This window comes from Lathamus discolor, chromosome 10, assembly GCF_037157495.1.
Source record: "Lathamus discolor isolate bLatDis1 chromosome 10, bLatDis1.hap1, whole genome shotgun sequence".
NCBI classification, from domain to species: domain Eukaryota; kingdom Metazoa; phylum Chordata; class Aves; order Psittaciformes; family Psittacidae; genus Lathamus; species Lathamus discolor.
In genome coordinates, this window is record NC_088893.1 from 3,987,787 (window position 1) to 4,003,164 (window position 15,378).

The 15,378-nt window shown below is 40.0% G+C and overlaps 1 protein-coding gene across 2 annotated transcripts in view; it reads right to left on the bottom strand.

The window, feature by feature from the left end:
• The window catches only part of SLIT3 (slit guidance ligand 3), a 533,501-nt gene that overhangs the window by 477,862 nt on the left and 40,261 nt on the right, over positions 1-15,378 (bottom strand). For both annotated transcript variants that reach the window (XM_065690971.1, XM_065690970.1), the window contains exon 5: positions 462-533. In XM_065690971.1, the coding sequence (XP_065547043.1) occupies positions 462-533 (72 nt within the window). The remainder of the gene's footprint in view (positions 1-461; positions 534-15,378) is intronic.

A 15,378-nucleotide genomic window follows, 5' to 3' on the forward strand; every position in this document is an offset into this window, starting at 1 on the left:
TTTCCACAGGAAGACAAATTTACAGGACTGCCTAAATGGTTTGTTTGGTTGCATACAGAGGCATTAAAGTTGTAACAACCTGTATTATGTCAACATGTGAATTTCTAAATAAGACTATGCAACCTCTCTTTGTGGACATCTAGACTATACTGGATATGAGAAGCTGACACATTTCATGGTCTCTATACCTCTACATAGAGAGTTAAAAACAATTCACCTTGAAGTCATCATGATGAATATGCAAGGAACAGAAAAATCCGTGGTTTCTCGTCCCTCTGATATTTATGCTCTACTGAATTACAACTACACACATGCAAACATAACACATCATTTCAAGAGCCTTTACTATTTAGCAGTTCTAATATCACAAAGATTAAACCTCTCACCACAATCAAAATGCAAATGTGCAGATCTGTATAATAAGGAACATATAATAGGAACATAAATCAGGTTGTACTTACAATCTAGTTAACTTCTGTGTGTTCTGAAAAAGCAGCTCTGGAAGAACTTGCAATTTATTCTTGTTCAGACGCCTAAAATAGTTACAATAAGAATAAAAAATTATTAGATTATCCTCCAATTTAAGAAGCTTATTCTATTAGGCATAAACACATGAAGCCCTCATTATAGCAAACCTCATGGTATGAGCTCAGCACAGAACGTGTTGTGTACATTATTCCCACACGAGCCAAATGGATCATACCATCTGTAGACCAACTGCCTACGTTCTTGAGGTAGGGAGTCAAGTGACAGTGACCACGAAGTTAGAATGTTTTAACAGGGATGAGTACACAAATCGCTTATTTCATTTTCCTCTAGATGCCTACTAACTGTGAATCGTATGGTCCCAGTCGACAGCTTCCACTGCTCTGACGGACAGTTACGAAGGAGCTATCCGGAACTGCTGGCTCCTTCTAAAGATCCAGGTTCAGTAAATGAAGTCATTTGACCAACTGAGCTTATTTTCACATTAGCTACAGGATACACACAAGAAGAGTTTTTCTTTTAAAGACTCTTTTTAAAAACTCCACCTTGAAAATACGGGCACGGCTGTAGAACACACAGGTAACAGAACGACTATATGGTGATTTGGAATAGAATCTTAAAGATTCTTCCAGCAACATGTCAGCGAACATTTAGAGCTTACTGTTTATACCTTAGCCCATTTTATTCACTCACTGTGAAAAGTTTTATACTGATGACCACAACTTGTGAATTTTAAGAAATCAACTGTTACAAGTTACGCCAGCCTAGAAGCTATAAAAAGCATACGCTTCCCCTCCTTCATAAAATGTATGACAGCCCTGCACAATCTAAAAGCACTTCTGCTTCTAAGAAACAATCTTTTTCCACAAGCCTTTTTCTTGTCTAATAGCAAAAAAATCACTTGCTTTCACAGACCTGATGAATGTTATTTACTTAATGAAGTTGACAAACTAATTCCTTAGACCTCCACTATTGTAAATAAGAAGACAACCTCTCACATACATTCATACCTAAGCCTGTATTTATGCCTCCTTTGTGCCCAATCTACCTTAAAAGTTAACTTTATTCACAGATTTTTGGTACAGTTTTGATCACGGAAGACACCAGGAACTTTTAGAAACCTGCTGATACTTAGCATCCAATGTCTGCTTTCCAGTTTTCATCCACATTGAGTAACTTCACTATCACAATTCAAGAATTTTTGGAATTGAAAGACCTTCCTCAGATCAAACTAATGTTGTAGGGTTTTCATATGGCAGAGTTTTCATATGGCAGAGTTTTCATATGGCCACCATATGAACATGTCCTGCAAGACAAAGGGGTGATGGAAAAAAAGGGAATATAAACTTCTCTTTCTGACACCTAGAACAGATCAAAGGATGCTTTGCAAGCTTCCTTACAGAGCCTACACATTACACGTGGCACGTGCTGCACGCGAGCTTAAGCAGATCCAAAAACCACTTACTTCACAGTTTCTGAGGTACATGAAGAAACCAGTAAAGGAAACACTAAGCAAGAACATAGGACATACTAAGCACTGGTTCACATTTGGAAAAGTATGCGGGAAGATTTTAAACTGGATTCCCTTACCCATGTGAAATTTCACACTTTTATACCTACTTAATCTTGTTTAGCTTAAATTTGATAGTAAAGTGTTACTGAACCCTCATCAAATTCAGGTTTTCAGCTAAGCATGTTTACACTCCAGAAAGGGATAACAGGATGAAATACAACAAGAATAATTACTTACAATAAAACAGGGCTTAGCACCCCTCAATTCTGTCCTCTTTCAGCAAGACTCCCACTAGTTCTTGAGAAACATTAAATTTGTTCAACTTCTTCATTGGTCAGAAGGAAAAAGACTGCCAGAAGGAAAAAGACTGCACCTATTCCACACAGCTGTCTCATGTTTATTACTGACTGTCATCTCCTCTCTCACAGTGTACATGTAAATATGCACTGTCAGTCCAAAACCATCTGACTTATCTCAAACCAACGTCCAAGAGTATTCTCATCTCTACTTGCAAGGATTGCACAAATGCTGAGTTTATGCTTATTGCTCTAAGCCACTGAAATAAGCAAAATCAGGTTAAGTTTCTAGAACAGGAAGTTCCACCAACAAGCAGACAAGAAAATGTACGTAGTAACAAAAAATGTATTTTCAAGGTTAGGAAGTTTGCAGCCTGAGAAGTTACCATTCTGCAGTGACACAAACTTCTTAGAGAGAAAATAAAAAGCTAACATCATTTTTTTCCCCTTAACTTACTATCAAATTAATCCAGAAGATCAGTACTTTAAATCATTATTACCTATTATTTGCATGCGCTAACACTGCCCTACCTGTCATGCATAAAGAACAAGTTCCCACTTGCCCTTTTAAGTTGCCCTAAGCATTTCAAGATCTCATTCTGACATCACTTGAGTACTGATTTTTTTCAAACACCACATGAAATGCAGTCCACACAAGGATGCTTTTGAAAAGCTCATACACCACCCACCCAGAACTTGTAGCACACTACACCTTAAAACTGCCCGTCCTCTTCTCCCACGTTAAACACGCACCAACCATGCAATCAGCATGTGTGCATGCACACGTGTGCGCACACAGCACCAAAACACCACCACCCTAGCACTGAGCTACACCCAGAGGTAGGAATCTGAGGCACTGAGCCAGACAAGATCTGGTCCAGGTTATTTGACCTGGGACTGCTGGATGTGAATGCAGCTGTTCAGTGTCTGCAGTGTTTTGAACTGGATGTTTTACAGCTAATAAGACCTGCAAAGTATTCCGGGAATCTGGAGTGCTGGGCAGAATGATGCATAATCATTTAATGCCACAGAACAGATGAGTTCCAGTGCTGGATCGCAAGCAGCTCTGGACCTGCACAGCATGGAGTCCAGACTAATAAAATCTGCTGGAAGCTGAAGAACTGTGCAGAGAGGCTCTCCAGGAGTCATATCAACTCTGGCAATACCTGCCTTGAGTCAAGCTTATTAAGTCTGATTAGACAGATGCTGACTGTAAGGTCAACAATCCCCGTAACACTCCTATTCCCTCCATCTGCCAGCTTATTTTAACCACAACTATGCATGGGAAATAGAACTTTATACATTCTGTTCTTTAGTCTTCTCCTCAAGTCCCTGTGACCCATAAAACCTGACCAAGCACCAGAAGAGTTCTGAAGAAGTAAGCAGTGGTGTTCCAGGAGTCCATATGTTACCTCCAAGGCTTCCATGTAAGACCACCACACTAGCACAGCGTCCTCTCACTAGGCTCAAATGTATATTCACCTATGCTTCTGTTGGAAGATGTTTAGGAAGCTGGAAATGGTAAAGGCTAAAAACCTGTATTTCTGTATGCAGGGATCCACTACAGCAGTGAACTACTGTTTCTTCTGAAGTTATCATAAATCATTGACACACTTTTAGTAACTAAGATTGGTTAGTAAATTGAAAATTTCAGCCTAGGGTATAAACTTATCTAGTTTAATTATGCTGGGATAGAATACGGTTTCATCCTCCTACAATCTCTCATATACTCCTACAACCTCTCATATAGAACCAAGCATATAAAAGGTTCAACTCTTCTAATCACCTTACACAGGAATGCAGAGTAGGAGCACTTCCATAGAATGTTGAACATTATTATATATAAATATTCATAACACTAGACATATATATGCAAAATATCTCTACCCACCATAATAGTTATGAATGATAGCTTTATGTAACAGAACTTCAGACTTACAAGATGTACCCATGAGTTTTTAATGAGAATAACTCCTTCAACACTGCAGACAGCAAGACACGTCAGCGATATTTTGCAAGCATACATAGCTCAGGTAACTTGTTGACTAATATAGACTAATTTGTTTACTGATATGGGTATTGTATGACATTATTTTCAAGGAGAATATAAAGATAAATAGACATTAAAAAAGAAGAAATACTAGGCTACACCTCAAAAGGATCTTAATCATAATGTTTATAGAATCATAGAATCATAGAATAGAATAGTTAGGGTTGGAAAGGACCTCAAGATCATCCAGTTCCAACCCCCCTGCCATGGGCCGCTCTGAATCTCTTCTTTGCCCAACCTGTAGCTGTGCCTGGGATTGCTCTGACCCAGGTGTAGGACCTTGCACTTGTCGTGGTTGAACTTCATAAGGTTGGCATCAGCCCACCTCACAAGCGTGTCAAGGTCCCTCTGGATGGCATCCCTTCCCTCCAGCGTATCAACCGGACCACACAGCTTGGTGTCATCGGCAAACTTGCTGAGGGCGCACTCAATCCCACTGTCCATGTCAGCGACGAAGATGTTAAACAAGACCGGTCCCAACACCGATCCCTGAGGGACACCACTCATTACCGGTCTCCAGCCAGACACCGAGCCATTGACCACAATGCAGCCATCCAGCCAGTTCTTTATCCACCGAGTGGTCCATCCATCAAATTTATATCTCTCCAATTTAGAGACAAGGATGTTGTGTGGGACAGTGTCAAACGCTTTGTACAAGTCCAGGTAGATGACATCAACTGCTGTACCCCTGTCCATCAGTTCTGTAGCCCCATCATAGAAGGCCCCCAAATTGGTCAGGCAGGATTTCCCCTTAGTGAAGCCATGCTGGCTGTCACCAAGCACCTTGTTGTTTTTCATGTGCCTCACCATGCCTTCCAGGAGAATGTGCTCCAAGATTTTACCAGGCACAGAGGTGAGACTGACTGCTCTCACCGGGTCTTCCATTTTCCCCTTCTTGAAAATGGGGGTTACATTTCCCTTTTTCCAGTTGTTGGGAACTTCACCTGACTGCCATGATTTTTCAAATACGATGGCCAGTGGCTTAGCAACTTCATTCGCCAGCTCCTTCAGGACCCGCGGATGGATTCCATCAGGTCCCACGGACTTGTGTGCGTTCAGATTTTGAAGATGGTCTCGAACCAGATCCTCTCCTACAGTGGGCCCAAGGTCTTCATTCTCACAGTCCCTGCGTCTACCTTCTAAGAACTGGGTGGTGCAGTCAGAGCCTTTGCCAGTGAAGACCGAGGTGAAGATGTCATTCAGAACCTCAGCCTTCTCCAAATCCTGTGTAGCCAGTTCTCCCGAAAGCTTCCTCAGGGGGCCTATGTTGTCCCTAGTCTGTTTTTTGTTTGCTACGTACCTGTAGAATCCCTTCCTATTATCCTTAACTTCCCTGGCTATGTTTAATTCTAACTGGGAGAAATGTTCAGAGAAAGATGACAACAATGATCAGAGTTACAGAGCAACTTCATATTGGAACAGCTTAGTAGACTTCCCATAAGGAAAACAGCTGAGGGAGAATACGCTAAAGGTCTGTATGATTATGAAGCAAGCGAAGGTGATAAGAAACAGTTGTTCTCATCTTTTGCAATACAAGAGAAAGCTTGGAACAATCAAACGAGAAAGCTTGGAAGTATCAAATGGTGATGGTGGTAGCTTCAAAAAACAAATGGAATTAATTTTCCCACACAACATACTGTTCAACTGTGTACCAACTGATCGCTTACTATTGGTTACTAGTTTGTGTGGGTAAAGAAGACAAACAATTAAGAACATTAAGTAATATTAACTAAAAAGGCCCAATTAACGATTCAAGTGATCTCTGCCACAATATAATTTATATATTTGCTTTTTCTTCATTTGCTCTTCTTTAATGAGTTTCAACTGGAGACATAGTACTGCCCTACTCGTATTTTGGGTCTGAGCTCACATAGCCATTCTCTTCTGGCTTTTGGTATCTGGGCTTTTTTTCCCCTATTGAGTTCATCAGAAAAGAATTTAAACTCAGTACTAAAAAATTTAATTCATACTAAACAATAGAAATTGAGATTTTAAGCTTCTATTCAAAGCATTTCTGCAAAGCCTCTTTAGAATATGAAGCCTGTCTGCTGCAAAAATTCAGCATGCTCCCAAAAGAAGGCTTAAAATGACCATCAGTGGTCACTGAACACTAAGGAGCAAAGAAAAAGATTCCCAATTACAGCGACAACTGAAACCAGGTAGATGTGTGTATAAGCATATGGATGCATATCGGTATACGTATGTATACATCTCCATGAAGATTACTTTCTTCTTATTTTATTTCAGCCAAAGCCCTTGTGTCCCAACTCTGACACCCTCACATACCCCCAAGCAAGCTGCTCTTCTCCTCCTAGTTTTATTTGATGCTGACTTTAATTTTTTATTAAATACATAAATACGTATACCTTACAGCTGCATCATGCTACACAATGCATTTTCTTGCTTTTTGATTCAGATGGCCTAAACCACAGATTTATAGAATTTGTAACCTTTCAAAGTCACACATACACATGCAACATTGTCCTTCAGTCTATTACTGTTTTCCTTAGAACAGCCACATAGAGCACCAAACACACTGCTTCAGCACAGGACAAACACTCTCCTTCACCTCCCAAAAATATTTTGCTCAGATGTATATACATAACCAGTGCCAGTTTCTCCTCTTTCTCCCTCATCCTACTGCCCATTTGGGGATTCTATGTCCTGAAGGAAAAGGGATAGAGGGAAACAACCTCAATGTCAATCACAGACTATCAAGGGCCCTTAGAAAAACAATGAAGAAGTTATTAACTGTGAAATTCCTACCTTCCTGGCTCCAACCAGGCTAATAATATTTCTTCCTCTGTCTGAAGCTGGGATAGGAGAGAAACTTAACTATTGAGATTCCCCTGACTATTAAAAAACCAAGTACGAAACAGTCGCTGGATCTTTGAAACGCAATGCTGTCAGCCTAGAGGTAAACTGAAGATGTTTGTCAGGACCTTTCCATGAAATAAATGGAGAAGACCTACACTTTACAAGGGTTATTTTTACCTTTATTTAATTTTTGGTTTACTCCTTTTCTTAGCTTCTGGAGGAGGAAAAAACCCTCATTTTTTTTATAGGAAAATGCTCAAGTTGCTTTCGAGCCAGAGGGCCTGTTTCCCTGAGGGGGAAACTTTCTTTGGGGTACTGACTTCAGCTGCATCCCTCATGTTTACACTACTGGAAGGGTCTCATCCCATTTGGATACTGTTGTTCCACTCACAAGAAGAGCAAACACGAGATAAATCTAATCTATGTCAAAGGCCTGATCAGCATAGATGGAAAATAACAAGATGCATAAGGAAGCACAAGTGTAACATCGCAAGAAGTCAGCCAGCATCTTCCCAGGTTTTTACCCTTTCAACTGTAGGACACAGTTTGTGTTACGGTAAAATGACCTTTCTTTTACTCTGAGATTTCACCCGACAATTTAAGTTGATACACTGGCTATGACAGAAACTGTCAGCTTTATTATTGGCACTTTGATTATAACAATTACCTAGATTTAAGCCCATGAATGTGTGTGATACTCACTGGCCTCCAAATTCTGTGTCTGCTTTTCTACTGAGCAGCAACAGCTTTACTACCAAACCACAGTACTGCATATTTGTCATAAAATATGTAGCACTCTGTTCCTTTCCACACAAGTTCAACAACTTTCAAGTTTGATTTAACATCTATATTTGCATTGCTACCCATTATACGGCTCATTCTCCAGCAGAAAATCAAAATGACAGTGCTTTTGAATTTTTTTTTAAATGGGTGGCTATAAGGGAGCAGCCCTGGTACTCCAGCCTTTAATATCCAGAAATTATCCAAGTAATCTTGGGTTCACTCCCCAATTTGGTCATTTGTTTTATTTCACACTCCAAACATCTGGGTCTTATTTGGGGCAATAAACAAGCTAGCTTGTTCTCCTTTGTTATTAAGAGCTCTGTGGCATTGTCCTTGGAGAACAGCCTCAGGGAACATGATGCAGTTGAAATGCAGTTGAAGTTGTTTCTAAGAGCTACTTTAAGGGAGAAGTGGTTCCATCACAAGCTTGGGCATAACCAAGAAGCAATAAAAATGAATTAATGCATAACAGGAGACTCAGACAGAAAGTCAGGAGTTACTGAACTCTACAGAGTTACTAAGTTTTCTCCTTTAAACAGCACTGACTTGGGAAGCAGTAAAGCAGGAGCCCAGTCCATTTAAGTCAATGGTTTCACCAGAGAATCCTATTAGCATCAAGAAATATGTTGTGGTCATTAATTTAACTTCTTCCTTTGCTTTGTACCACTTCCTTTCCATAAGGGAAAACAGCCAAGATACAGCACACATTAAAAAAACCAAAAAATCTACCTTGCTCACTCTTTTCTCTCAGCACCTCTTTGTATTACTACACCAGGAAATAAAACCGGACGATACATAATGGAATTTCACTGAGGTTGCTACGAGGAAGCTCAGCACAACCATATTACAGGATTACGGTGGGGAATAAATGAACTTCTTTATTTACGTGACATGTTAGTACAGAAGCTTTCCCAAAAACTGCCAGAGAGCCCGCTGTATGTCGCTAAGGGAGTGTTTTCTGAAGGAAAACTGTTTACAAGAGCTACAACTTTGAGACCCCTATTACAAACCCAGCAGACTGGGTGGTCCTGGTTCCCATTCTCAAAGCTGTCAGAAGTAATAACCCTTATTAGTGACTTTTCATTAGGCTCAAATAGATTAGCTCCCCTCTACCAGAAGCAAGCTTACACATCTTTGCACAAAACAGCAGCATACAAACTGGTGGCTCTACAACACTTCAGTTTCAATATGAGAATCCTTCCTTTGGTTCGTTTTCTTTTGGATCTCTTAACATAAAATGTGGCATTAAGATGGAACAGAGAGCCAGTACATCAGAGATGCCCCCTGGCTAGGAACAAATTAGTAACATAAACTAAGTATGAGGAGCAGGTTAAAACTTCAACCAAAGCCAACATGCAGACACAAAAAAAGTGTAATAACATATGCATATGCATTAAATATTGAGATCAACACCCTGAGTCATACAGAAATGGACAGAAATGTTAGTACCAACTTCAGTGAAGAAGGGAATAGAGAATCTTAAGTACCAGAGAGTGTTTATTAGCAACATCAACAGCAAGAAAACCCTGTAACTCCAGAAGCAGCAGACAAAAGTGCATGGGCAACCTCTTAACTCAGCAGCATATTTATAAGACCAGTTACATTCATGCAGGATGGGAAGTTATCGCTGCCTTTATCAGCCTTTCATGAAAGAATTTACAATTTCTCTTAACTGTCATTTAAATAAATCCACCAAAGTTGACCAGTAAACCCTCAGAGATGCTCTCCACAGCTGTTTCTCAGTTTTTGGAGTGCTTTTAGTAAGTTCTATTGTTTCAAATAATAATAATAAAAAAAATGGATTTACACAGAATCTTCCGGTTTTTTACATCTTCAAAACCCTAACACTGAAAACATGTAGTTACTTTCTCATTATTCCTCAACAGAGTACATGAATACAACAGGAATTTATTGAAGGAATATAAAGAAACTATTGCAGCATCCCTCAGTGTCCACCATTTTTGGTACCTCATCAATTTTTGTAAAGGCAGGAAGAGTAAACCATGGTTAGACCATTTGCTGACACCAGACAGTAAACTCTGCAGGTCAGGGCTGAAACCGTGTGAGGAAAGCAGAGTGAGTTTTAGCGTGCGTATCTCCAAGCTATGCTGCCCCAGCTGATAAGTCTTAAAAGTTGGTATTAATTTAACCATTTCCAGAAGTCAGAAATAGCTGTGAATAATCAGGCAGAAAACTCGCAAGTAGGACTGTTACTGCAATGTCTACCAGAAGCAATAGCAGACTGTCCCTGTTGGATCTGCTGTAATGACTTGATACCAACCCAGCTCACCGCAGTCTCCATATATAGTAAAGAATGCTCCTGTGGTACGTCACTCCTGCCTCCCCAGGGCCATGTGCCAAGCAGCACTGTTAAAAAGGAAGACTAGCAGAATCATCTCCTGCCCAAAATCAAACTCGATGTTTCACAGAGGGACCATCCTCCAAAGCCAGCAGAATGAATATAAGGGAATAATGAAGTGGAGCTAAGAGCAGCCTATACACTTGACTTGAGCCTGAGGACGAAACCCAGCTCTTGCGACTGCTTCATCACAAGCCGGTGGGAATTACCTATTGCAACTCATTCAAAGGATGCTTGCTCATTAGGAAGCCACAATGGGTAACCAGCCACAAAAAACCCACTGACATTAATGAAGCTCTTACCTAAAAATCGAGCACACTCAGTTTCGCTGATAATGGCTTTTGATCCAATTTCACTTTCCCAGCAAGTTATCAAGTGCTTCAAACCTAGCACTTTCCATTTCTCTTATGCATTACACCTATCCCACTCAGAATTATCCACGACAAAAATTACAATGTGCATCTAATATACATAACATCAGCATGAACCCTAGAATCCTGTCTTCCTGTGATCCTCACCGTAACACTTCAAGACAAAGACCTAGAGAAAAGATCATCTCCAAGCAACTGAGAACATGATTCTAACATAAGGTGAACTATAAACCAACGTGAATTAGTTTGTTCTGTTCTATATGAAAGGCTGCAGCTTCTGGTGTGTTCAATGGACACAGTTAAAATGGAGTTCTGCCAGAGGACAAACAAGATCAATGCTGTACTGGTCTGACAGAAAGCCTTCAAGACCTGGATATTCATACATTCCCTAAGAATAAAAATACACTAAGCAAAGCACTCCAAATTCATCATCATCTCACAAAGGAATAGGATGATTTAAGGATTGCTGTGCTTGACACCGTGAAATTCAGCCAATAACAGGGTGTTTCTAAGATGGCAAGAAGTATAATCCTCCTAATATGAGGAAGCTCAGAGAAACAAAACCCTTTTGATAAAGTTATTTAAGCTAAACAAAGTTCAACCAAATTATTCCAGGCCAGTGATGCAGCAGTTCTTACCCAACAGTTACACAGACCTTGAATTATTTCCTACAGATCCTGGAGAAATGTCTGCTAAATCCTTTAAGTGTTTTGCTTAAGCAAATAACTCCCATAAATCTTCACCAAGTATAAAAAGCTGCTAAAATCAAACAAGCAAGCCACAGAAAAGAATAATGTTTAGAACTCTGAAGGAATATTCAATGCTGATCAGCTCTTCCAACTGAGTTATGGTTACACTGTAGTGGCAGTGTCATTATTCCATCTGCTTTGCAATCATCGCTTTCAGAAGCTGAAGAATCCTGTGGTTACAGAACCTCTTGTCTACATAAATGAGACCCAAATTTGTTTTTCCATGAGTTCTTATGGGTCAGTGACCTACTATGAAAATGTTTTTGATGAAATCGAGCTCGTTTATTTTCATGTTGTTAAAACAAACCTTTTTGTTTTGTAGCCCTGGTCAGATGTACTAATGCAAACCAAAACCAACTCACTGAAGCATGCATCCTGCTTTCTTGCTAGCTGCCCTTTGCCTGCCTTGCACTTTTCCTGTGTTTGGATTCCTCCTGTGCAGAGCTATTGACAGAGCTGCTAATGGCTTCCTTCACAAAAGAGGGGCCAATTTATTTTTTTTAATGTCTACAAAAGAAATAAAAGCTTCACTTTTGCATCAGCAATAACAAGAAAACTGGGGCCGACCAGCCGTGGCTGAGTAATATGTAACTCTATAATTATGTGCTACAGACAGACATAGTAACTATGAAATCTGAGGATATTAGTGCCCTCCAGGAGTCCACAGTACATAAACACAGTTATCTGGAAGTGCCATTTTCCCAAATGTGTATACCCAATTAGAAGATAGAACCACTACACATCTACACATCTCCAAAGAATCATTGTAAGTAGTTTCTCACAGCTACTTTATTCATCAAATAGTCCCCAAATGGTAAGAAAGTGACAGCTGCTACATCATTTAAGAATATATCCCAACAACAGTCCCATAAAAATAAACACATGAAGAAATATCGCTCTTGTTCACTTGACTTAAGGACAAGAGAAAGCAGGAGGAATTCATCCTTGAACTAGTTTATCACTGCAACAGGCTAAATCAAGGTGGTCCATCAGAAACAAAGCAGCAGGTAGCTCAGGGCAGTCAGGCCATCATCTGATCAAGGCATGCCCTTGCTCCTTTTACCTGTTCTTTCTATTTTATCACCAGATTGCCTACATAAGATGTAGCTCATGCAAGGTATTTAGCAGCAGTAGAAGGCAAAGAATGAAATTTCTACTAAGTAAGTATGTTTGTGCCACTCTAATCAACTACAGCTGCATATGAAGTGTCTCTCCGACGCGCAAGGACACAGACATCGCCAAACCTACTGTCGATAGATACGGAGCAAGTTTTGCCAAGTTGACCATGGATTTATTTCCTGAATTAATCCACAACTACTTTCTCAGTCCTGAAACTTCAAGCACAGCAATCAAACCAACAGTTTGCCATGTTAATAGAGTAACAGAAAGAGAGACAAGGCAATTTTTACTGTTTCTCAAACTATCCTAAAAAATAGAAACCATTTCCAAGCATATAACCTATATGAGCATCAAAATACGGCTCATCTGTGTGCAAAGACAATTACACATGTTTTGATGCCTGAAATAATGCTTAACTAATTTCAATAAAAGCTCAAGTTATATGCTCTGAAATCAGGAAATAACCAACATCGAGATCCAAATTGCAGATGCCTCTCACCCGAGGCCAAGCTATCACCAGAGCACATTACACGCTTAAGCACTGTCGTTTCCGAGTGCGCAGTGCCCACACGATGTCCAAAGTTTGCCTCCAAAAAAAAACCAGTATTTTTTTTGTGTTAAAGCTTTTTCTTACTCTTCTAGAAGAGCCATGTTTCCATATTTTGCCTTTCTGGAAAAATAGTGTAAATGCTTTCATTTCAAAGCTAGAGTGATAGCTCAGCCCTGTGGTACATCATTTGAAGTTCAACCAGTGAGTTCTCATGAATATCTACTGACCAAAGCTGTGGCCACAGTTGTTTTGAACATGCATTGTCCTGTCTGGCACTGGGGCACGACATCTTTTCAGAGCTGCAAGAAGTGGCACTGACATCTGCAGCAGCCAACAGGTAGCTGTTTAAGTGCTTTAATGGACCAGGACCATGGCAATGAACACCACACACTGCTGGACTATTAACTGTAACAGTTCACAGCAAAAGATTCTGAAAGAAAGGCTAAAACTGAAAGTTGCACTACACGTGAACAAAATTCAAAGGGAAATTAATGCATTTTGGACTTAAAAAAAAATTTAAGATGATCTTAAAGCTTTAAGTACACTTCATTTTGAGATGTGTATTTTACTACTTGCTACATATGAAGGTGATTTATCATTACTGGACAGTATCATTCTACTTCAGCCAAAAAAATAGTAACATTTTCCTGATAAATTAATATCAATAATAGAACACATTATTCACTATCTGAACTGCACATCTGCATGAAACAGGCCATACTGGAGTATTTTCTTCAGACCTTAACTGTTGTGAGAATCTTGACTCTATATGGAAATGTATGTACTGGAGATCTTACAACATTCCTTTCCAACCAGAACAACTTTTTGGACTAAGAGTTGTAAATGTCCCTTCCCCACCACCATTTTATATTGACTCTGTATTTGAATTGTGGGAACAGCAGAGATATAAAACCTTTCCTCACCATATCTGCTATGTCCTTTACACAAATGACCAACTTTCCTCTGAAGTACTGGCAGTTAAGTAGTAGAAGAAAAATACATTTCAGTGAAATCTTCCAGAGTAGCCAGCGTGCAGTAGTGAGAGAGCAGTGAAGTACGCGAGCCATGCCTTGGGAACATTGCTTTTTGCTGTTTGAGCCAAGAGCAGCACATAAAGCTGAATCAAAAGCAATATAAAATTAATGAGCTTCCTTCTTTCCTTCCAAGAATTAATAAAGGTGAGCTGACAGATTGAGCCAAGATGTGCCTCGATAAGACACGACATTTGCACTCCTCCCCAGTGGTTTATTCAATTGTACTATTCACACTCAAACAATCAATATCTCTTACTATTTTATTTGGAGACACACACACACACACCAAGAACTACCCTGTACTTGCTAGTAGTTTTGTTCTGTGTGATTCTCAATGTAAACTGAGATATTGACTGTACAACTAAGCAATAGACCATTTCTATCTTGTGTCACAGTTGCCATCATATCTCCTGAATAAATCTTGTAGCTATTTATCTTTGCATTACCATTCACATTTCTCAGCGAAGCTACTGATTTTGTCTGGGATTTTTTTTTAAGCAAGTCTTACAGGAAACAGGGATTTGTTACTGCTGACCTGATGGCACTCTTTTCCAGTCAGATATCCAGCATGAGCTTCCTAGCACGGCAAAAGTCAGCTGAAGTCCATGAAACACCTCTGCTCTAGACATGAAAAAGCAGCAGAGCTTTCTGAAGTCTCAGGCCTGTCCATGAAAAGCACAGGACATCCCTAGTACCTGAATTGTAGGCAGATAGTTCAGTACAAGGAGAATAAGATTTGGAAAAGATGATAAGCAGCTTAGTTTCTTGCAACAGATGAAACATCAGAAAACATCCAGTACTGGGACTGATTTCTAGCCCACCTAGATCAGCATCCTGTTTCCAGCAGTGCCAGTACAGGTGCATACAGAACCATAAGCACAGGACACATAAGCACAGCTTTGTTAGCTTGCAGCCTCTCTCAGATAGTCTTCTTAGCTGGATCAAGTTTTTCATGTTTAGCATCCCTCAATGGATCTCTCATGAACACAGCCAGCCTTCTGCTGACCATCTGTGAGCTTCTATTTTAGTCCTGTAAGAGCTCCAACATTTTAGGATTTCCCTACCCCTCCTCCCCTCTCCATTTCCCTGCTCTTCAACCCTGAATTGCATCTACTGTATTATGTCACAGTCACTCAATCTCACGAGGTACCTTCTACAATTCCAAAGACTGGGCATTAGGATTAAAACTGCCCATGAAGCAGTTTTCTGGAAGGCTATAGAAGGCTGACGAGAGATGGAGTGGCTTGGGTC